The sequence below is a fragment of the Typopeltis vanoorti genome, chromosome 19 (genome assembly GCF_054136105.1).
Source record: "Typopeltis vanoorti isolate ZY-2024b chromosome 19, IOZ_Tvanoo_1.0, whole genome shotgun sequence".
Taxonomy (NCBI): domain Eukaryota; kingdom Metazoa; phylum Arthropoda; class Arachnida; order Uropygi; family Thelyphonidae; genus Typopeltis; species Typopeltis vanoorti.
The window spans coordinates 99,891,468-99,916,029 of NC_143567.1; the positions used below are offsets into that span (position 1 = coordinate 99,891,468).

The 24,562-nt window shown below is 36.7% G+C and overlaps 1 protein-coding gene across 1 annotated transcript in view; it reads left to right on the plus strand.

Annotated features, from left to right (window-relative positions):
• The window catches only part of LOC150096390 (uncharacterized), a 91,410-nt gene that overhangs the window by 37,318 nt on the left and 29,530 nt on the right, over positions 1-24,562 (plus strand). Inside the window, exon 4 of the mRNA XM_090409390.1 lies at positions 13,778-13,961. Within this exon, the coding sequence (XP_090265516.1) occupies positions 13,778-13,961 (184 nt within the window). The remainder of the gene's footprint in view (positions 1-13,777; positions 13,962-24,562) is intronic.

A 24,562-nucleotide genomic window follows, 5' to 3' on the forward strand; every position in this document is an offset into this window, starting at 1 on the left:
GGAGTTAGAGATGATACAGGTGACATGAAAACTGGAATAAAAGATATCCTTGAAGTATGGAGTTCTTACTTTGAAAAACTGCTAAATGAAACAAGCAGTGATGATAGCACAGTGGTAAAAAACACTGACCAGGCATGCAGTCAGGAATACATATCCATACTTGAAGTAGAAAAAGCCATCAAAGGCTTGAAATGTGGAAAGGCAGCTGGAGTAGATGATATTCGACCAGAAATGCTGAAGTATGGTAGTATAAGAGTCTTACAGTTCAGAAAGCCTGGACAGAGGGACAAATTCCCGATGATTGGAGTAGAGCTCTCATAGTACCCATATATAAAAAGGGAAATAAAACTGAATGTGAGAATTACAGAGGTATTTCCCTACTGAGTGTTCCTGGCAAAATCTATGCAAGTATACTTGAGAAACGGTTGAGAAGAATTGTGGAAAAAAGCTTGGTGAAGAACAAGCCGGATTTAGGCCAAACAGAGGCTGTCAGGATCAGATCTTCACTTTACGACAAATAGTCGAGAAAGCATGGGAATATAACAAAGATCTGTATTTAAGTTTTGTCGATTTGGAAAAGGCATATGATAAGGTGCCAAGAGAGAAGCTATTCAATATGCTGCAGTTATATGGTGTCAATGGGGCATTATATCAAGCAATACTTAGTCTTTATTTGAGTTGTAAGTCAGCAGTTAGAATTGAAGGAAGTACAGGAAGATGGTTTAATGTTAAATCTGGTGTGAGACAATGATGTACATTATCCCCTCTGTTATTCATTATCTATATGGATCACATTATGAAGGAATGTGGTATTAAACCTGATATCAAAATTGGAGATGTTAATGTCAGCTCTTTGCTTTATGCGGATGATGTTATACTTCTAAATAAATCCGCTACAAGTCTGCAAGATTCTCTGACTAAATTGAATTGCTGTTGTAATAGATATGGTATGAAGGTCAGCAATAAAAAAACAAAGACAATGAAAATAGGCAGAATCATTGAAAATGTCAACTGTGTTGTGAATGTAGAACCTGTGGAACAAGTAAAACATTTCAGCTACTTAGGCACGATTTTTACTGAAGATGGTAAATTAAATATGGAAATAGACAACAGAATCGGCAAAGCTGGTATGGTGGGAAGTCAATTGAATAAATTCATATGGAATAAGAGAGAAATTAGTCGGAACACTAAATTAGCTGTATACAAGAAAGTGTTCAAACCAGTTTTAACTTATGGATCTGAGAGCTGGATCAGAAGTAAAACACTTGACCAAAGACTAGAGACCGCAGATATGAGAGTCCTGAGAAAGATTAGAGGCGTGAACAGATGGCATCAATGGCAATATCATATTAAAAATGAGGATATTAGGAAAGACCTTGACATTGTCAGCATCCAGGAATGCTTTAGCAGAGCTAATCTCAGGTGGTATGGTCATTTAAACAGAATGGGTGAGGAAAGATTAGCAAAACAAGTGTTCTCTGCCAGGTTTGCAGGAAAACGACCCAGAGGAAGACCAAGATATAGGTGGATTGATATGGTACAAAGTGCCTTAGACGATAGAAATATAAGATCTGATAATGTTGGAGTCTTGACAAGTAACAGACTGATTTGGAGGAAAATTGTAGATAGGAAGTTAGTAATGATATAATTTTTTCATGTAGTACTATCATATCCTGTACACCCCTTGTGGGTACATGGCAGGAATTTAATGATGATGATAGTATTCTTGAAATTGACCACTGCATGGTTTTACAATATTTGAAGAACCTTGCATTAGTCAGTTCCAAACTTTAAGACTACAATCAATGTCTTAAATTATGATGTTTATATCATTCTCCAGTGTGGCATGGACAACCTTCTTTGGTCACATTAGATGCTGTATGATCACTTCTGTACTTCATAGTTTTGGGAGTGAAGTTTTTGCTTGAAGAAGATCTAATTGGATTGCAACTCTTTTCACACAGAATTAGTAAGACAATTACAAACACCCATGCCCAGTGGTGGGATTGGAACCTGCAGCTTACTGGTTGGAGAACAGATTCATTACCACCTGCCTAGCCAACCAAGCCATCAAGGACAGCATAAGCAACTTTATGTTGTCAAAAGACATTACTGTCTGCTCTGTCACAAAAAGATCTCACTTCACCTTTGTTTACATATAATGATAATACCTAGATCCTCAAAACAGATTAGATTTCTTTTCTTCAGCTTTGCACCTCTTCATCCAAAAAAAAAAAATTTATTTTTTTCTGCTTTAGATGTCATTCTCACTTGTACATGTACCAAAGCTTTCCAAAATTAGTACTGTTTGCACATTTGTGATGATTATTACCTTCAGATTAGCCATCAAGTCAAAGACTCATTGTGAGAGGTTTCTGTCACATAAACAGTGCAACATAACATGCCTTAAATACATTCACATTCTCTGCAGTCATTACACTCTTAGGCAATGCATACCAATAATTTACCACTCTCCATGCATAAAACCTGCTTCTCACTTTTTTGCTCACACCTCTTTTCATACAGCTGCCAGAGATAGTCTCTTGTTTTTACTTATCTCTCACCATTCTGTGAAAAACCTCTTCAACATTAATCTATAAAAAACCCTTATCAACTTATATGTCTTTATCACATCCCCTCCTCCTCTTATCCACTAGACTCTGTGAATTGCATTTTCTCAACCTTTCTTTGCACTCAACATTTCAGAGATCAGAAACCACCTTTGTGGGCCTATCTGTGGACCCTGTCCAATATCTATTTGTTTTGAAAACTAGGCGACAAAAACCATGTACAGTAATTCATGTGGTCTAATCAAGTCCATATACAGAAACCAAAATCTTCCTACTTCAGTAAGTTGGTGTCCTCCACATCATTTCCAGAATTCTTTGTGCTGTTCTTACAATATTAGCAGTGTCCTCTAAATTTTAGGTCCCTATCTACCATCACCTCAATATCTCTTATTTTCTCCACTTCCTCCAGTATATCTGTACCAATTGTATACTCTGCATCCTGTCAGTTTTCTTACAATTTGTAACATTGAACTTGCCCAATTCCCATGTCTATTCAAGTACTCTTGTAAAGCCACAACATCTGCTCTACTCTTTATACCTCTTTGAAAGTTCACATCATCTGTAAACAACCGAATATCTCCATTCAAACTTTTCCCAATATTATTAACATATAAGTTAAATATCAGTGGTACTAAAACAGATCTTCAAGGCATACCACTCATGACCTTCCTCTTCTGGGATATTGCTTTCCCATACCTATCAGACAGCCAATCTAGCACACTAATCTGATATCCAGTCCCATTAGTTCCAATTTAATGATCAATTTATCTTGAGGGAGTCTGTCAGAAGTCTCTGCAAAATCTAAGCTATGCATCTTCCTTGTCCACTGCACCTTATTGTAATAAGTAGGGGTTTCAGGTTCATGGCTATTTGGTGAATGTCATCAGTTCACAGTGTTGTGAAAAATAAGTTTTTTCAAATTGTTGGTAATAATACTGAGTTAAATTATGGTATTTAGTTGTTTTATAAGTATGCAAAATAGACTGGGTTATATATTATTCTATTATTATTATACTTAACACTTCCAGGGAATCCAAAGAGTCATCGAGGGAGGGCACGTACTCTACATCTAACTTTCTCTCTCCACAAACTGCAACTACCTTCATCAGCTACACTAACGCCATCTACCGCAAACCACCACCACTAATATTTTCAGAGACAATCATAAAACATCCTTATTGTTCCTCTGTTCGTGTCTTATCAAGGCTCGTCAATCTCCTGGAGTACAGTTCCACCAATGTGGTATACTGCTGCTAATCTTTTCACCCCAAAATGCATATCCTTACATTTTGCTACATTAAATTGACATTCATTCTCCTTAGCCCAGTCCTCCAATCTATCCAAATCTTGATTACTGTGCCCAGATCTGGGTGCCAGGGTTTCTTCTTGGTGCAGAGGAGGTGGAGAGGATCCAGAGGCGAGTGACCAAAATGATAGCAGGCCTATGGAATAAACCTTATGAGAACAGGTTGAACATTTGTGGGTTGCAGAAATTGGTTGATAGGCGGAAAAGGGGTGATATGATTGAGACATTCAAATTACTGAAAGGTTTCTATAATATTAATTCAGAGGATATTTTTTAGAACAGAACTGGTGGGAGGACTAGGGGCCATCCATGGAAACTGGGCAATAGTGTGGCTAGCAAGGGTGTTAGCTTTGGTTTTTTACTTGGAGAGTGGTGAATGAGTGGAATAAGCTGCCAGAGTCTGTTATGGGTGCCATGACTGGGAATGAGGACAAAGCAAAGTATGATAGAGTGTTGATGTTGAATAGTTGTTCTTGACATGATGTTTAGGGCCTCCCTCGATGAGTCTAAGGACTCCTTGGAGTTTCCAGTAATAATAAGACATGCACTACCTTGGTCCCTGGAAATTTACATTATAGGATATCATAGGCAACTTGTGAAGTCAGCTTGCCTTAATAACATAAAACTCACTTGTGATGTGAAAAATATTGTTGGCTTGCTCTTAAATATCATACAGATAAAATATGTATGATAGCAGCATTTCCTGTTAATAATATGCAGTAATAAGGCATTAAACTCACTGTAATGTAGTAGGCCCTGATGCTTTTCAACATTTAAATTCAAAATTTATTCATTAATGTAAAATAGAATACTAAAAAAAAAAAAAAATTAGATAAGTGAGGTACATTATTATATATAAATAGTAAAAATATCATTTGTTTGTTTTTGTCCTTTGAAAGCGTATTTTTTAAATTCTTTTTATTGACATATTCCAATAGTTCTACCATATTTACAATAGTAATAATAATCTGCAGTAATTATTGCTCACAAACTATCAAGTGTCTTCAGCTTTTGTAACTATAATTTTAGGATAAGTTGGTTGGTCTTACATCTGAATATGTGTGCTTTTGTGTAAATTGCATGTATTCATTCTCCTGGCTAGTTTTGCCTGGTTGTGTGATGAAAAATTTGATATTCAAAATGGGGTGGGGATATTAACTGCCATCTCTGTCTGTGACCGGCTAACTCACCTTTAGTTGAAAATTCATGATAAAGAGTTTTTGCCTAGATAGGATTCAAACCTAATTCTTTCCAAGAACTTTGTTGAAACCTACTGAACTCTGGAGTCACTACTGTGATATAGGTTTTGTGATTTGAAAATGTGATTGCTTTTATGTGATATAAATAATTATTTCCTGAGTTAAAGTAGTTTACAAAATATAGAAATTTGATATCTTAAATGGCACATGGGGTGCTTAAGAGTCAAAGCTATATAACTGAGAAGAGACCTCCACATAGCCTTAAAAGGAATGCGGGAAAGCGACCAGGGCTTCTGATCTACTGTCCAATCCTCACCTTCTCATGGTGCACCCTGTTAGGTATCTACCTGAATACTGAATGGACAAGGATGGGCTGGCAATTTGGGATTTAGCCAACCAAATTGTATTCTTATTGGATAAAACCAAAATTTCAAATGATGGTGTTACACCTGATATCTTGAGAATATTATTCTCAGTTATCATGGTGTAACATGAAAAATAAATAACATAAATTAAAACCCCTGCATAAAAGTATGAATTAATTAAAGAAAAATTCTTGCATCCAGTATAAAATGAATAAAATGTAAGATTTTTTGTTTAGTTAAAATAGCAAAAGAAAAGAATGTATTAACATGTATTATGACTAAACAAGGAATTTGTATTAAATAAGTAGCTAACTAAGAATTAATGTTGTAATGCGATTAAGAATGAAAGAGTTAAGTACATAAGTAGAAAAGAATGAGTCATGAAACACGCTATGTGAGAGGCCACAGATTAAGCTTTAAGTAGAATTCTGAGAAAAGGTTTGAAAGGGGGTTAAGATAGAGGCTAACAAGAAAAATAACAGAATATCGTTTAGGGCCTATACCCGGATAGAAACTTCATTAAGAGTTGCCGATCAAAATGACGTATGGTGGCCAAATGCTACCCAATTGGCAGAGAGACGGAAAACTAGTAGGAGGTGGGAAAAAGAAGTAAGAAAGGGCGCCGTTAGGGTAGCAGCTATAAAAGGGTTGGTAACCCCCCCGGGGGGGGGGGGGGACTTGGCTTTTGATTTTTTTTTGAGGAGTAGGCTCTCTTGGGCTTTAGTTTGGTTTTCGAGTGGACCTCACGGTGTTCATGAGTGGAGAGATATGGCTTATATCCTCATGCCACAACAAGGAATCGAAGGTGAGCGGGAAGGCTATTCCCGTATTCCTATGTAGGAAGCGAAATATAACAAAGAATCGTAGGAAGCTGTGAAATTATCGATGTACTCGTTACGGATAGTACAGCCGGCAGCGCAGATGTTCATACAGCCCTGAATTGCAAAGAAGTTATGCAAGCAAGTCCGTTCAGTTGAAGGTAAAGGCCCGTAAGTGAAGCTAAAGAAAGGTATTGTGAACTTTGTCTTATGTTAACTAAAAGTTGTGATAAGTACCATTGTCATAATACGGAACTGTTAAAGTGATTAGGGAGAAATTATAATAGGACTTTGGAATCTGATAGAGGGTGTTAAAAGTAAACTAGCTAGTGTTGATAATTTGTGAATATTTAATCGACTAAGAATCTTGAGTGCCTACTACTTTGTAAAAGGAAAGTTAATGACATAGTTGTGTGTTAATGAAGTAAATGGTTTGCTAATATTGAATTAGATTAGTGTGAATTGAGTAATCAAGTAGCCTGAGGAATTTGAATGCCTAATGTGATGTGTAGAGAATTGGAATTGTCATAAGTATGTGCTAGAATAGCTAATGTCTTTGTTAGTATACTTGAAGTTGAATAACCTAATAATGTGTGGTGATCTAATTATTCCATGTTAAGTGAATTCATGTTTTGTATGAAATTTTGTGGCGGCATGATCGTAGTAACTCTTGTCGAATCATAGCCCAACTACTTGTATTAAGCTAATTTTAGTGTGTAAGTAATTTAGTTGAGTGTTTCGATATGTAATATGTTTAGAGAGATAATAAACCTTTGTTTAATGATGAAGAAAGTTGTCTGATATTGCTATATCCAATGCACCACTTAGAAATATTCGAGCCTAACCAAGCGGGGAATTAATGTTAAGAACGGGAAGCTTAAGGAATTAATGTTGAGTAACAAGAGATAGTGTCATGACTGCAATAGTTACACTTTCAGATATTTGAGTTCCTTTTCTCTGTTTACGTATAAATTATATTAAACTAAATATCCCAAAGGGCGCAGTTAAAATACAAATACTAGGGATACTACGGGGAACAATAGCTCAGATATAAACTTTGGTGATGTTTTGAGGGTAGTAGTTAAAAGAATATAGACGAAGGCAGTTTGTAAGATAAACAAAATCGTAAGATAGGGACATAACAATGGTACAACATGACAGAATTTAATTCCGGCTGGGACGTCGCCCGGATAAACAAGGCCCCCATTGTTTTTGCAGGGAACCAGGGCAAACAGCGAAAAGCAGCTACTGGAAAAACCCTAAAACTTACCCTAACTCAACATCACCCGAATTCAAGATCAGTACTATCAACATAAGAAGCCTGAATGGCAAAGAAATGGAGCTAGCTGAGGAATTGGATAAATACTAGATCGACATAATAGGGATGACTGAAACAAAAAAGACAAAAACTGGTGAGATCTTTCTGAGCAATAAATACAAAAGTTTATTCAGACAATGACAATCAAGGAAAAGAAGGAGTAACCATAGTATTCAACACTAAATACGAGGCTAATCTTCTTGAATGGCAGGCAGTCTCAATTAGAGTGATATGGGCAAATATGAGAATGGGGAAATGGACAATGAGACTTATTTGTGCCTATGGTCCAACAGAAGGTTCTATTAAGGTACAAGTGGAGGAATTATTAGAGAGTTTAGTGAAAGCAACTGACACAATGAAAAAGGAAAATTTGGTTCTTGTTGGGGATCTAAATAGCAGAATAGGAAATGATTGTCAGACATACAAAAATGTATTGGAAATATTTGGAGAAAAGAGCAAAGCTAATAAGAATAGCTAATACCTGTTGGATTTCTGCTGGACATGGACTGGTTGTTACTAACACCATGTTCCAAGATAAAAATGTGCACAAATTCACATGGAGGGAAGAGGCAAGGAATAAGAAAAGTCTCATTGACTATGTTATTGTTGATAAGTGATGTTTTCTCACTGGTGCAGGACACCAGAGTGTACAGAGGATTTGAAATTGGATATGATCACCATTTAGTCTTGAGCAGGATAAAATTGAATTTCATGTTGAAAAGAAGAACATGTAAGAAAGTTTTAAAGAGAATAAAAGTTGAGCAGCTCTCAGATGTGCACTGTAGACTAAAATACACAGATATTATTCAAGAAAAAATGAAAGTGTTTAAGAGCAGGAACCAAACCTTGAATATTAGTGGCAACTAATCTCCACTGAAGAAAACACTGATTGATTCAGCCAGAGAGGCATGTGGTAGGGTTTTGTTCAAGGATAGAAAAATCAGAACTCCGTGGTGGACTCAGGAAGTTAAAGAGGCAGTGAAGGGAAAAGAAGAATCATACCAAACATTCCTGGTAAATAAGTCAGCTTGTGCTCTTAGAGAATACAGAGACGAATGTAAGAAAGCCAAACATTGTGTAAAACTAGCTAAACAAAAGTCATGGGAGGACTTTGGCAAGAACATAGAAAAGAAATATCAACAAGGTGGCAAGATATTCTGGAGGTTGTTGAAGAAGCTCAGAAATGGAGGAACAAGGGCTGTAAAAGGAATTAGAGATGATAAAGGTGACATGAAAACAGTAGAAAAAGATATTTTCGAAATCTGGAGTAATTACTTTGAAAAACTGCTAAATGAAACAAGTAGTGATGATAGCACAGTGGTAAAAAACACTGACCAGGCATTCAATCAGGAATACATATCCATACTTGAAGTAGGAAAAGCCATCAAAAGCCTGAAATGTGGAAAGGCAGCAGGAGTAGATAATTTCGACCAGAAATGCTCAAGTATGGAGGTATGAAAGTCATTCAGTGGCTACACTGCATAGTTCAGAAGGCCTGGACAGAGGGACGAATTTCAGAGGATTGGTATAGAGCTCTCATAGTACCCATATATCAAAAGGGAAACAAAAGTGAATGTGAGAATTACAGAGGCAATTCATTGCTGAGTGTTCCTGGTAAGATATATACAAGTATACTTGAGAAACAGTTGAGAAATGGAAGAGAAGCTTGGTGAAGAACAAGCTGGATTCAGGCCAAATAGAGGCTATCAGGATCAGATTTTCACTTTATGACAGATAGTTGAGAAATCATGGGAATATAACAAAGATCTGTATATAAGTTTTGTAGATCTGGAAAAGGCATGTGACCAGATGCCAAGAGAGAAGCTATTCAATATGCTACAGTTATATGGTGTTAATGGGGCATTATATCAAGCAATACTTAGTCTTTATTTGAGTTGTAAGTCAGCAGTTAGAATTGAAGGAAGTACAGGAAGATGGTTTAATGTTAAATCTGGTGTGAGACAAGGATGTACATTATCCCCTCTGTTATTCATTATTTATATGGATAACATTATGAAAGAAAGTGATATTAAACCTGATATCAAAATTGGAGGTGTCAATCTCAGCTCTTGGCTTTATGCATATGATGTTATACTTCTAAATAAATCTGCTACAAGTCTGCAAGATTCCCTGACTAAATTGAATAACTGTTGTAATAGATACGGTATGAAAGTCAGTATTAAAAAGACAAAGAAAATTAAAATAGGTAGAAACATTGAAAATGTCAACTGCATTATAAACAGAGAACCTGTGGAACAAGTAAAACATGTCAGCTACTTAGGCACGATTTTTAGTGAAGATGGTAAATTAAATATGGAAATAGACAACAGAATCAACAGAGCTGGTATGGTGGGAAGTCAACTGAATAAATTTATATGGAATAAGAGAAAAATTAGCCAAAATACTAAATTAATTGTATACAAGACAGTGTTTAAACCAATTTTAACTTATGGATATGAGAGCTGGGTTAGAAGTAAAACACTTGACCAAAGACTAGAGACCTCCAGATATGAGAGTCCTGAGAAAGATTAAGGGCATGAACAGATGGCATCAATGGCAATATCATATTAAAAACGAGGATATTAGGAAAGAACTTGATATTGTCAGCATCCAGGAATGCAATAGGAGAGCTAATCTCAGGTGGTATGGTCACTTAAGCAGAATGGGAGTGGAAAGATTAGCAAAACAAGTGTTCTCTGCCATGTTGGCAGTCAAAAGACTCAGAGGAAGACCACGATAGAGGTGGATTGATACAGTAAAAAGTGTATTAGAAGACAGAAATATAAGACCTGATAATATTGGAGTCTTGACATATAATAGACTGATTTAGAGGAAAATTGTAGATAGGAAGTTAGTAATGATGTAAATTTTTCTTGTAGTGCTCCAATATATTTCTTGAAACGTTATGTGGACCTTGTCAGGGAGACATACAGTTAACTACATTCATAAGATGAATCACAATAACGGGTCATAATTCATGCACATGTTAGCTCGTGTGCATTAAGTATATGATATTACACTATTAGAGTTCAAAGAAACAATTGTGAAAAGTTGTGTATATTAAAAAAATACAAAAATAAATTATGAACAGTTAATAGTGATCACTTTCCAAAACTTGGATATTGGCGTGCATTCAAAAATCATCCAAATTGTTCAAGCTTGAACTGATCAGGCTGTATCCAGATATCCAAATTTTGAGAAGTGATCACTATTAACTGTTTATAATTTTTTATCTGTGCAACTTTTTACAGTTACTCGTTTGAACTCTAATAGTGTTTTATCAGGTAACTGTGACCGAGACATGGCTAATGGGCATGAATTATGACTCGTTATGATTCATCTTTTGAATATAGTTGATGGTCTGTCTCCCTAAAAAATAAAGATTTATTGTTACATAGACCATATATTTACAACGTACTTAAGCTCTTACAAATTGCCTACCGGTTTCGCTAGTAACTGACCAGCTTTCTCAAGGCTTGCATAGTACAAAAAAGAGGTAAATGCAAAAAAGGTTTCAAAATACAAAGAACCGTTAGTACCTGTTAGGTAGCTAGGGTGACACGTTCGCGTGACATAACTACTCAGCATCATGAACACGCGTTACATGCAAACGCGTAATATGATTATTTGCGTACTGTAGCTCTGTTGAACTGAGGGAGTTAATTAGATTTTTCCAGGTATCGTTCAGAATGGCCGTTTGATTTCTGTTTAGGTTCTTAGTACAACTGCCGCTTCTTTAAATACTCGATGCCTGTAATTCTCGTCTATGTAGGGCATGGAGCTGTTATTCCAGTCTATAGTGTGGTTCGAAGTTGAAAAGTGATGTGCCAATCCTGAGGTGATCGTTCTGTTGTGATTAACATCGCCTATATGTTCTTTCTGTCTTATTTCCAGGCTTCTCGAAGTCTGCCCGATGTAGGAAAGACCACACGTGCATGGAATATTATACACACCTGGATATTTATAAAATGGCACACTGTCTTTAGGGGATCTTAGGACCTGTCTTATGCTATTTGTTGGTTTAAATACAACCCCGATGTTATGTGTCTTTAACAATTTTGCCATTTTTGTTGAAGTTGAACCTATAAAGGGGATGACTGCTGTTGAGATATGCTGGGCGACTGTTCTTTCTTGTTGGTTATCTTTGTATAGAAATTTGTTGATGATGTGTCTAGGATAACCATTTTGTGATAGAGTTGTAGCTATTTGAGACAGTTCTGTTTGAACTTCTTCCTCGTCAGAGATAAATTTTCTAGCTCGATTTCTTAGCATGTGGATGATGCTGTGTTTCTGTGACCTATGATGGTTAGAAGAGTAATGTAGATATCTTCCAGTGTCCGTTGGTTTTTTGTAAATTGACAGTTTGATGCTGTTTCCTTGTCTTTTTACTAGTAAGTCCAAGAAGTGTAGCTGTTCGTTATTTTCTACTTCTAGAGTAAATTTTATTTTATTGTGGAGTGCATTGATTCTGTTAACAAACAGATGTAGGCTTTCTAAGTTGTCTTTCCATATGATGAAGATGTCATCCACATATCTCCACCATATAGGAGGTTTAGGAGTAATGTAATGTTGGTGAATATTTCATCTTCAAATTTCTCCATGAAAAGGTCTGCACATGGTGGCAACAGAGGGCTGCCCATGGCTAGGCCTTCTAATTGTTTGTATATCTTGTTGTTAACTTTGAAAAAATGTGCAGACCTTTTCATGGAGAAATTTGAAAATGAAATATTCACCAGCATTACTCCTAAACCTCCTATATGGTGGCGATATGTGGATGACATCTTCATCATATGGAAAGACAACTTAGAAAGCCTACATCTGTTTGTTAACAGAATCAATGCACTCCACAATAAAATAAAATTTACTCTAGAAGTAGAAAATAACGAACAGCTACACTTCTTGGACTTACTAGTAAAAAGACAAGGAAACAGCATCAAACTGTCAATTTACAAAATCCAACGGACACTGGAAGATATCTACATTACTCTTCTAACCATCATAGGTCACAGAAACACAGCATCATCCACATGCTAAGAAATCGAGCTAGAAAATTTATCTCTGACGAGGAAGAAGTTCAAACAGAACTGTCTCAAATAGCTACAACTCTATCACAAAATGGTTATCCTAGACACATCATCAACAAATTTCTATACAAAGATAACCAACAAGAAAGAACAGTCGCCCAGCATATCTCAACAGCAGTCATCCCCTTTATAGGTTCAACTTCAACAGAAATTGCAAGATTGTTAAAGACACATAACATCAGGGTTGTATTTTAACCAACAAATAGCATAAGACAGGTCCTAAGATCCCCTAAAGACAGTGTGCCATTTTATAAGTATCCAGGTGTGTATAATATTCCATGCACGTGCGGTCTTTCCTACATCGGATAGACTTCGAGAAGCCTGGAAATAAGACAGAAAGAACATATAGGCGATGTTAATCACAACAGAACGATCACCTCAGGATTGGCACATCACTTTTCAACTTCGAACAACACTATAGACTGGAATAACAGCTCCATGCCCTACGTAGACGAGGATTACAGGCATCGAGTATTTAAAGAAGCGGCAGTTGTACTACGTACGATAAGTAACCTAAACAGAAATCAAGGGGCCATTCTGAACGATACCTGGAAAAATCTAATTAACTCCCTCAGTTCAACAGAGCTACAGTGCGCAAATAATCATATTACGCGTTTGCATGTAACGCGTGTTCATGATGCTGAGTAGTTATGTCACGCGAACGTGTCACCCTAGCTACCTAACAGGTACTAACGGTTCTTTGTATTTTGAAACTTTTTTTGCATTTACCTCTTTTTTGTACTATGCAAGCCTTGAGAAAGCTGGTCAGTTACTAGCGAAACCGGTAGGCAATTTGTAAGAGCTTAAGTACGTTGTAAATATATGGTCTATGTAACAATAAATCTTTATTTTGTAATACTTTATGACCAAAACATGTACAATTTAAATGGTCTGTCTCTCCCTGATGAAATCCATGTAATGTTGGATGAAATATATTGGAGTTTTTAAATAAAATTCTATATAATTTTTTATTACATGTGTAAGCTGTAAAGTTACTTTATAATATAGAAATTTGATTAATAAGTATCTGTGAATTCTAGTACTTGTTATCATATTTTAATATATATATATATATATCTATATATATCTTTTCTGATTAAAATGTGTATGATTTCAGCCAGTATATTAAAAATAGAAAACACAAGGTACAAAGATATCTTAAGCATGGCAGAATTGAAACAGAAGAATTCACTGCTTTCAGACACCTACAGAATGCTCCTATAGAACTATGGTTTCAACAGCTAATGTATGTAATGCATCACACTGCAAAGAATAGAGATCAGTCTTATGTTTTCAGTCAGGTAAGATGTTTATAGTTTGATTAAAAAAATACCTATAATGTTATGCTTAGAATAATTCTTTAACTGAATACTATTTTGCACTGGTGAAAACCATACAATGAGATAGGCTTCCAGAATTATTTGTATTATTCATAAACCTCTTGTGGAGTTAGTAGACTTACTGTGTTAGGTATTTCTCATTTAGTGAACATCTGTCACGTATTGTGCCATAAACTCATTAATCACATATTAGTCACATATTGTGCTGTAAAATTATGGAGACTACAACTGTGTTAGGAATAATTACTTTAATTTCCCAACATTTAGACCATCATCTGGAGTATGCATATATATATATATATATATATACACACACACACACACACACATATACACAGGGTTTCAGAGTTTTTAAAGAATTCATCCCATCTCACTGAAATTAGCTATCTATTTCAGTGAGATGGGATGAATTCTTTAAAAACTAATTTTTGTCATGTTTAATATGTGTTATAATTATTAATTGACTTAAGGAATTCACAACGTACAATAGAATATAAATTAAATTAAACTTTAATATATATTTCCAATATTTCGGCAACGTCACGTTGCCATTTTCAAGGAACTTACAATAAAGACACGTGCATGCAGGCACTACATACAGTAAATGAGGACGAAGCAGGAAGCTATCATTTTCCTAAAAGTCCTGGTGGTGACCCCTAGCGGGCTATGTAGGTTTTCTTGGCCTGAAAATATCTTCAGGATTGAGGCAAGGTGGCACATCTGCTGGCAACACGTAGCAAAGGTGGACCATGCTTTCATCACTGTCTTAGTGTATCTCCCATAATGCAAAGCACATCTCCTTGCGGACATGTATAATGCTATGCATTAAGGGAAGGGCCACTACCAAGACTGGTTTTGACTTTTATTGAGGTCACGTCAGTGGGAGGCAGACCCAGAAGTGGTAATACTAAGACAAAAGCAATGGAGAGGTCATATTTACTTATACGAGTTCCTTGAAAATGGCAATGTCACGTTGCCATGTTCAAGGAACTTACAATAAAGACACGTGCATGCAGGCACTACATACAGTAAATGAGGATAAAGCAGGAAGCTATTGTTTCTCCTAAAATTCCTGGTGGTGACCCCTAGCGGGCTTTTTAGGTTTTCTTGGCTGTTGGGCTGAAGATCTCATGATGTGTGTCTCCCAAATTTGGGGCAGTCTCATGCAACCAAATTTGTTGAAGTTTGGCATGTTTCTTAGGCTGAGGCTGATTCCATGAAAAGTCTTTCAAACTTGATCGAAGTTTATTTTGCATTTGGTGAGAATATAATAAATTTAGTTTAATCCTTTATCCAAATGTAGGCAAACAAAGTTTGTGCCTGAAAATATCTTCAGGACTGAGGCAAGGTGGTACATCTGTTGGCAACTCGTAGCAAAGGTGGACCAAGCTTTCATCACTTCTTGTCTTAGTATCTCCCATAATGCAAAGCACATCTCCTTGCGGACATGTATAATGCTATGCATTAAGGGAAGGGCCACTACCCAGACCGGTTTCAACCTTTATTGAGGTCACATCAGTGGGAGGCAGACCCAGAAGTGGTGATATTAAGGCAGAAGCAATGGTAGGGTCTGGATAATGGCCCTTCCCTTAATGCATAGCATTATGCATGTCCGCATGGAGATGTGCTTTGCATTATGGGAGTGATGAAAGCTTGGTCCACCTTTGCTACAAGTTGCCAACAGATGTGTACCACCTTGCCTCAGTCTTGAAGATATTTTCAGGCGCAAACTTTGTTTGCCTACACTTGGATAAGGGATTAAACTAAATTTATTATATCCTAACCAAGTGCAAACTAAACTTCCAACATCTTTCTCTAAATCCAGAGTAATTTAATAATAAGGTGGTACACCCTTTTGCAACTCGTATAGGTAAATATGAACTCTCCATTACTTTTGCCTTAGTATCACCACTTTTGGGTCTGCCTCCCACTGACGTGACCTCAATAAAGGTCGGAACTGGTCTGGGTAGTGGCCCTTCCCTTAATGCATAGCATTATACATGTCCGCAAGGAGATGTGCTTTGCATTATGGGAGATACACTAAAACAGTGATGAAAACATGGTCCATCTTTGCTATGTGTTGCCAGCAGATGTACCACCTTGCCTCAGTCCTGAAGATATTTTCAGGAGCTTCTGAAACATTTCAAGGTAGATGGTACCTGTTAGATGCTTCCCGAAAGAAGAATGGGCCATAAATTTAGGATTTAGTCATTCCAAGCTACACATTAAATTTTGAATAGTCAGTTTGCTATTCTATGACTTCAGATGGTTTTTCAATAGATGAGATATGGCAATTGTCAATTAACTTTACCACGCGTGTGGAAAGTCACCTCATCACTGAATAAGATGTTATCCAATAAACCTCTGTTTTTGATCTGATCCACAAATTCTGCACAACTTGCTGCTCGATTTGGATCATCCTCTTCATTTAGGGCATGTAGTGCCTGAATGTGATAAGCCTTTTTCATCAGTGTCGAACTCAAGATTCATGCTGTCCTTGAGCATCCTCTTCCCATGTACCTTATCATGTACAGATACATTTCTTGTAAATTTGTTCACAAGTTCACGAATAATTTTGTCTGTAGGACTGGTTCTGTGAGTTTTCCTTTTAAATCTTTCTCTGAAATTTTCCTTTTAAATCTTTCTCTTTCTCTTTAAATCTTTTTTGGAATTGTCAGTTAATGTTTAATTTTTGTGCCTAATTGTACTGAAGATGCCTGTGACACACAGGTGAAAATTATACTATTAAATAATATTTCTACGTGAGTTTTTCCGTTATTTATTATGTATAGTTATGTCTACTCACGGTTTACCTCTTTTAAAACTTATCTTTCTCTGATTTCATTACATCGCACTCCTTTGATATACAACAAAAATGCGTTCTTGTGTATTCATTATTAGAGTAAGGGTCTGAAAGGAGATGAAAATAACATTATGAAATAATTTAGAAAGTTTTACATTTATAACACATTTAATGTGATAAACATCAATAAATGAGTTTTTACAAAAATTGTCCCATTTCACTGAAATAGATAGCTAATTCTGGGATTGTCTTTGTAACCCTGTACAAAGACAATAATACATTTCAAACAGTTCTAAAGCAACAATGATTTGGTCAACTGTTATTCTATTGGCTTGACCTCTAGTGAAAAAAAAAAAAAAAAAAAATTCAAAGTTACATTCTTTATAACATCATCAGAGAACAAATTCATGTAGATAGTTTCAATACAGCAAAAGTGGTGGCCAAATCCATAATTTAACAAGAGTGTTGTTATATTAGATTTAAGATCCTAGATTACTTACAATCCTAATTATAATTAATTCTTGGACAAAAGGTTAAGTGAGTAGAACATGTGCCATCCATATTCTAGGGATTTTTAGACCATCGTTATTGTTAAGGGGTGGTTGATAACAATCTCGCAGGCCTCCTTAAATTTACGTTCATAGCACGTTTTGGTGAGATGTAAACAATAGGTGCCTTTCCAGTCAGTTCTATTTAGAGTATTCAGGACATGATCAGAAAGGCCAGATTTACCATAGTTATTAAATTTATTCAGCTGTTTATGTTCCTTTTTTTTTTTTTCACTAGAGGTCAGTAGAATAACGGTTGATCAAATCATGGTCACTTTGGCATACTTTTGAAATGTAATACAGCTTGTCTTTGTGTATATATGTGTGTGTGTTCCAGATGATAACCTTATTATGAAGGTCGGAATGTTGGGAAATTAAAGTAATTATTCCTAACATGTTTGTAGTCTCCATAATTTTTTTCTTGTTCTCTTGTTCTTCTCTGTCCTTTGACTCTAATCCCTTATATATCATCATCATCAAATTCCTGCCATGTACCCTCAAGGGGTGTACAGGATATGATAGTACTACATGAAAAATTTACATCATTACTAATTTCCTATCTACGATTTTCCTCCAAATCAGTCTGTTACTTGTCAGGACTCCAACATTATCAGATCTCATATTTCTTCCAAGGCACTTTGTACCGTATCAATCCACCTATATCTTGGTCTTCCTCTGGGTTGTTTTCCTGCCAACCTGGCAGAGAACACTTGTTTTACCAATCTTTCCTGGGTTAGTCCCGAGCGGGTGGAAAGAGGGGAAAATAGTTCCACTGCATAAAGGTGGTTCCAAGACTGCTGTTGTAAATTACCGACCGATTAGCATATCAGGAATCATTGTAAAGGTCTTAGAGAAAATAGTCAAAAGGAAAATACAAGATTGGATTGAAGAAAATGGGATACTGTATCTGGGACAGCATGGTTTTGTGAAGGGTAGGTCATGCCTCAGTAACTTGCTCACGTATTATAACACAGTGACGGCTGAACTGGATAAGGGTAATGGGTTTACGGTGATTCTACTGGACCTTGCCAAGGCCTTTGACAGGATTCCACATGGAATTCTAATCAGTAAATTGCAGCATATGGGAATGGACATAGGGTTGGTGAGATGGATAGGAGGGTGGTTGACGGAGAGATATCAGAGAGTGGTTTACTCGGGAGTAGAGTCCACAAGACGGCCTGTGACTAGTGGTGTGCCACAGGGATCTGTTCTTGGGCCAATGCTGTTTAATTTGTTCATAAATGATATAGGAAATGATCTGAGAGGAACAGTTCATTTGTTTGTGGATGATGCGAAGTTGGGTAGGGCAATAGTGAATGCAGATGACGTCAAAATTTTGCAGGATGATTTGGATAGATTGGAGGTCTGGGCTAAGGAGAATGGATGTCAGTTTAATGTGGCAAAATGTAAGGTTATGCATTTTGGGGTGAAAAGATTGGAGGCAGTTTACTGCATTGGTGGAACCCTGCTCCAGGAAATTGATGAGGCACGAGATTTGGGAGTGTTGGTGGATAGGGAATTGAAATTTAGGGGACACATTGCAAAAGTGACCAAAACAGCTCATCAAATCACTTGGTTGCTGAAGAATACGTTGACAAGCAGAGACAAGCAGGTTATTGTTCCTCTCTATCGAGCCTTGATAAGACCCCATCTGGACTACTGTGCTCAGATTTGGTCACCTAGGTTTCTTCTTGATGGGGAGGATGTGGAGAGGATCCAGAGGCGAGTGACCAAGATGATAGCAGGTCTGTGGAATGAACCGTATGAGAACAGGTTGAGGATTTGTGGGTTGCAAAAATTGGTGGATAGGCGGAGGAGGGGAGATATGATTGAGACATTCAAATTACTGAAGGGTTTCTATAAAATTAATTCAGAAGATATTTTTGAGAACGGGGCTGGTTGTGGGAGGACTAGGGGACATCCATGGAAACTGGGCAAAAGTGTGGTTAGTAAAGGTGTTAGAGCTGGGTTCTTTACTTTTAGAGTAGTGAATGAGTGGAATGCGCTCCCTGAGTCTGTAGTGGATGCTGTGACAGTGAATGAGTTTAAGGCGAGGTATGATAGATACTGTATGAATGTCAGATAGTTGTGATGAATATGATTTGGGGCCTCCCTCGATGAGTCTAATGACTCCCTGGAGTTGCCCGTAATAATAGTAATAGTAATAATAGTAATTTCCTCGCCCATTCTATTTAAGTGACCATACCACCTGATAGCTCTGCTAATGCATTCCTGGATGCTGACAATGTCAAGTTCTTTCCTAATATCCTTGGTTTTTAATATAATATTGCCATTGATCCCATTTGTTTATGCCCCTAATCTTTCTCAGGACTCTCATATCTGCAGTCTCTAGTCTTTGGTCAAGTGTTTTACTTCTAATCCAGCTCTCAGATCCATAAGTTAAAACTGGTTTGAACACTGTCTTGTATAAAAGACAGTCCCTTATATATTAATTGTAAAATTCTGACTGTAAACATATTTATCCTATCATCTCTTCTCTTTCTTTCTGTGAAGATCTGTAATATATATTCCCTCAACCTCTCTTCATATAACATTCTAGAATTCTATTATTGCCATTGTTACTCATTACTTGATCCTCTTCAGGTTTTCTAAGCAGCATGGTAGTCTATGAGATGAATATTAGTCTAATGTGATTAAAGTCTTGCTCATTTGAACTTCTTGGAATCACCTTAACATCAAGCCTCTGTTTGTGTCCTCAGTTTCCTCATTGCATCCTCAGCTTCTAAATAAACTAGGATTTCTCTTTTGCTCAAGTGGCTTGAAAAAATTTAATACAATTTTTTCAAGCCATTTCAAGTTTCCAATAAGTATAATAATGGTATTGAATAATGCTCTCACATTTGGAGTGAGGTCCCTAAGAGCTCCTTCAAAATCCTTGATTTAATACATAGAATGGCAGTTAGGTTGATTATAACCCATCTCATACCAACTCACTCCTCCCACTTTCACATAGGCATTTGGTTTCTGCAGTTTGTGTATTCTATAAATAATTCCATGGCAAAGGCTTATTTGAATTAGTATCAATAATTCCCCCACTCAGTACTAAGTCTGTTGGAACATACGCCATCCAACATCCCTTCACAATACACCTTGAAACCCACAGAACAAGTTTCTTTTCCTCCTTCCTTCATCCTTGCTATTGCTGTATTGTAGAACAGCCATCCCCTTATGTATTTCCCAAGGAATACAATATACAAACTTTTAAATCAAATATAAAGGTTTTTCCTTTCCTAACCCACTATCTATATAGTACTAACGTACTATAGGTAGATTAACCAACCTCTTGTGTATATAAAAAAAAAAAGTGTCATCTGCCTGTTAGAACACACTTCCACCAAGATTACATAGCATTAAACTTGCTCACACTGAAGGGCTTACCTTGCACTTAGGATCATTAAAATAGTTACTCCACTTATCTGACAAAGCTGCCAGCTTTGTCAGATAAGTGGAGTAACTATATCATCATCATCATCATCAAATTCCTGCCATGTACCCTCAAGGGGTGTACAGGATATGACAGTACTACATGAAAAAATTACATCATTACTAACTTCCTATCTACAATTTTCCTCCAAATTAGTCTGTTACTTGTCAAGACTCCAACATTATCAGATCTTATATTTCTGTCGTCTAAGGCACTTTGTACCGTATCAATCCACATATATCTTGGTCTTCCTCTGGGTCGTTTTCCTGCCAACCTGGCAGAGAACACTTGTTTTGCTAATCTTTCCTCTCCCATTCTATTTAAGTGACCATACCACCTGAGATTAGCTCTGCTAATGCATTCCTGGATGCTGACAATGTCAAGTTCTTTCCTAATATCCTCATTTTTAATATGATATTGCCATTGATGCCATCTGTTCACGCCTCTAATCTTTCTCAGGACTCTCATATCTGCAGTCTCTAGTCTTTGGTCAAGTGTTTTACTTCTGACCCAGCTCTCAGATTCATAAGTTAAAATTGGTTTGAACACAGTCTTGTATACAGCTAATTTAGTGTTCCGACTAATTTCTTTCTTATTCCATATGAATTTATTCAATTGACTTCCCACGATACCAGCTTTGCTGATTCTGTTGTCTATTTCTATATTTAGTTTACCATCTTCAGTAAAAATTGTGCCTAAGTAGCTGAAATGTTTTACTTGTTCCACAGGTTCTCCATTCACAACACAGTTGACATTTTCAATGATTCTGCCTATTTTCATTGTCTTTGTCTTTTTATTGCTGACCTTCATACCATATCTATTACAACAGCTATTCAATTTAGTCAGAGAATCTTGCAGACTTGTAGCGGATTTATTTAGAAGTATAACATCATCCGCATAAAGCAAAGAGCTGACATTAACATCTCCAATTTTGATATCAGGTTTAATACCACATTCCTTCATAATGTGATCCATATAGATAATGAATAACAGAGGGGATAATGTACATCCTTGTCTCACACCAGATTTAACATTAAACCATCTTCCTGTACTTCGTTCAATTCTAACTGCTGACTTACAACTCAAATAAAGACTGAGTATTACTTCTATAATGCCCCATTGACACCATATAACTGCAGTGTATTGAATAGCTTCTCTCTTAGCACCTTGTCATATGCCTTTTCCAAATCGACAAAACTTAAATACAGATCTTTGTTATATTCCCATGCTTTCTCGGCTATTTGTCGTAAAGTGAAGATCTGATCCTGACAGCCTCTATTTGGCCTGAATCCAGCTTGTTCTTCACCAAGCTTTTCTTCCACAATTCTTCTCAACCGTTTCTCAAGTATACTTGCATAGATCTTGCCAGGAACACTCAGTAATGAAATACCTCTGTAATTCTCACATTCAGTTTTATTTCCCTTTTTATATATGGGTACTATGAGAGCTCTACTCCAATCATCGGGAATTCATCCCTCTGTCCAGGCTTTCTGAACTATGCAGTGCAGCCACTGTAAGACGTTTTATACCACCATACTTCAGCATTTCTGGTCGAATATCATCTACTCCTGCTGCCTTTCCACATTTCAAGCCTTTGATGGCTTTTTCTATTTCAAGTATGGATATGTATTCCTGACTGCATGCCTGGTCAGTGTTTTTTATCACTGTGCTGTCATCACTGCTTGTTTCATTTAGCAGTTTTTCAAAGTAATTACTCCATACTTCAAGGATATCTTTTTCTCCTGTTTTCATGTCACCTTTATCATCTCTAACTCCTTTTACAGCACTCTTTCCTCCATTCCTAAGCTTCTTCAACAACCTCCAGAATATTTTGCCACCTTCTTGATATTTATTTTCTATATTCTTGCCGAAGTCCTCCCATGACTTCTGTTTAGCTAGTTTTACACACTGTTTAGCTTTCTTACATTTGTCTCTGTATTCTGTAAGAGTAAAAGCTAACTTATTTGCCAGGAACTTTTGATATGCTTTCTTCTTTTCCTTCACTGCCTCTTTAACTTCCTGTGTCCACCAGGGAGTTCTGATTTTTTTTATCCTTGCACACAACCTCACCACATGCCTCTCTGGCAGAATCAATCAATGTTTTCTTTAGAGTTTGCCACTGAATCTCCAAGGTTTGATTCCTGTTCTCAAACTCTTTCATTTTCTTTTCAATAATCTTTGTGTATTTTAGTCTACAGTTCACATCTGAGAGCTGCTCAACTATTATTCGCTTTAAAACTTTCTTACATGTTATTCTTTTCAATATGAAATTCAATTTTATCCTGCTCAAGACTAAATAGTGATCACTTCTAATTTCAAATCCTCTGTACACTCTGGTGTCTTGCACCAGGGAGAAAACATCACTATCGACAATGACATAGTCAATGAGACTTTTCTTATTCCGTGCCTCTTCTCTCCATGTGAATTTGTGCACATTTTTATGTTGGAACATGGTGTTAGTAATAACCAGTCCATGTCCTGAGCAGAAATCTAACAGATATTTGCCATTATTATTATTAGCTTTGCTCTTTTCTCCAAATTTTCCCAAAATATTTTTGTATGTCTCACAATCATTTCCTACTCTGCTATTTAGATCCCCAACAAGGACCAACTTTTCCTTTTTCATTGTGTCAGTTGCTTTTTCTAAAGCGTCAAAAAATTCCTCCACTTCTACCTTAGTAGAACCTTCTGTGGACCATAGGCATAAATAAGTCTCATTGTCCAGTTCCCCATTCTCATATTTGCCCACATTACTCTACTTGAGACTGACTGCCATTCAAGAAGATTAGCCTCGTATTTTGTGTTGAATACTATGGCTACTCCTTCTTTTCCTTGATTGTCATTGCCTGAATATAACATTTTGTATTTATTACTTTTACTTGTTCATTGTGTCAGTTGCTTTCTCTAAACTCTGTAATAATTCCTCCACTTGTACCTTAATAGAACCTTCTTTTGGACCATAGGCACAAATAAGTCTAATCGTCCGGTTCCCCATTCTCATATTTGCCCATATCACTCTACTTGAGACTGCCTGCCATTCAAGAAGATTAGCCTCGTATTTAGTGTTGAATACTATGGCTACTCCTTCTTTTCCTTGATTGTCATTGTCTGAATAACCTTTTGTATTTATTGCTCAGAAAGATCTCACCATTTTTTTTTTTTGTTTGTTTCAGTCACCCCTATTATGTCGATCTGGTACTTATCTAATTCCTCAGCTAGCTCCATTTCTTTGCCATTCAGGCTACTTACGTTGATAGTACCGATCTTTAACTCTGGTGATGTTGAGTTGGGATTTGTTTTGAGATTTGTTCCAGTAACTGACTTTTCGCTGTTCACCCTGGTTCCCTGGCGAAAACAACAGGGGCCTTGTTTAACCGGGCGATGCCCCAGCCGGCATGAAATTTTGTCATGTTGTACCATCATTTTTTATTTTGGTTTAACCAATAAGAATACAATTTGGTCGGCTAAATCTCAAATTGCCAGCCCATCCTCGTTCGTTCAGTATCCAGGCAGATACCCAATAGGGTGCACCACGAGAAGGTGAGGATTGGACATCAGGTCAGAAGCCCTGGTCGCTTCCCTGCATTCCTTTAAAGGCTATGTGGAGGCTTCCTCTCAGTTATACAGCTTTGACCCTTAAGCACCCCGAGTAACTATATTGAAATATTTAAAGCTTCCTGAAGGGGCTCAAAATCACCTTATTTATGACTCTCCAACTTTGTAGCATCAGTAAATCACATGAAATATCATAAACAAATAGGTTGAA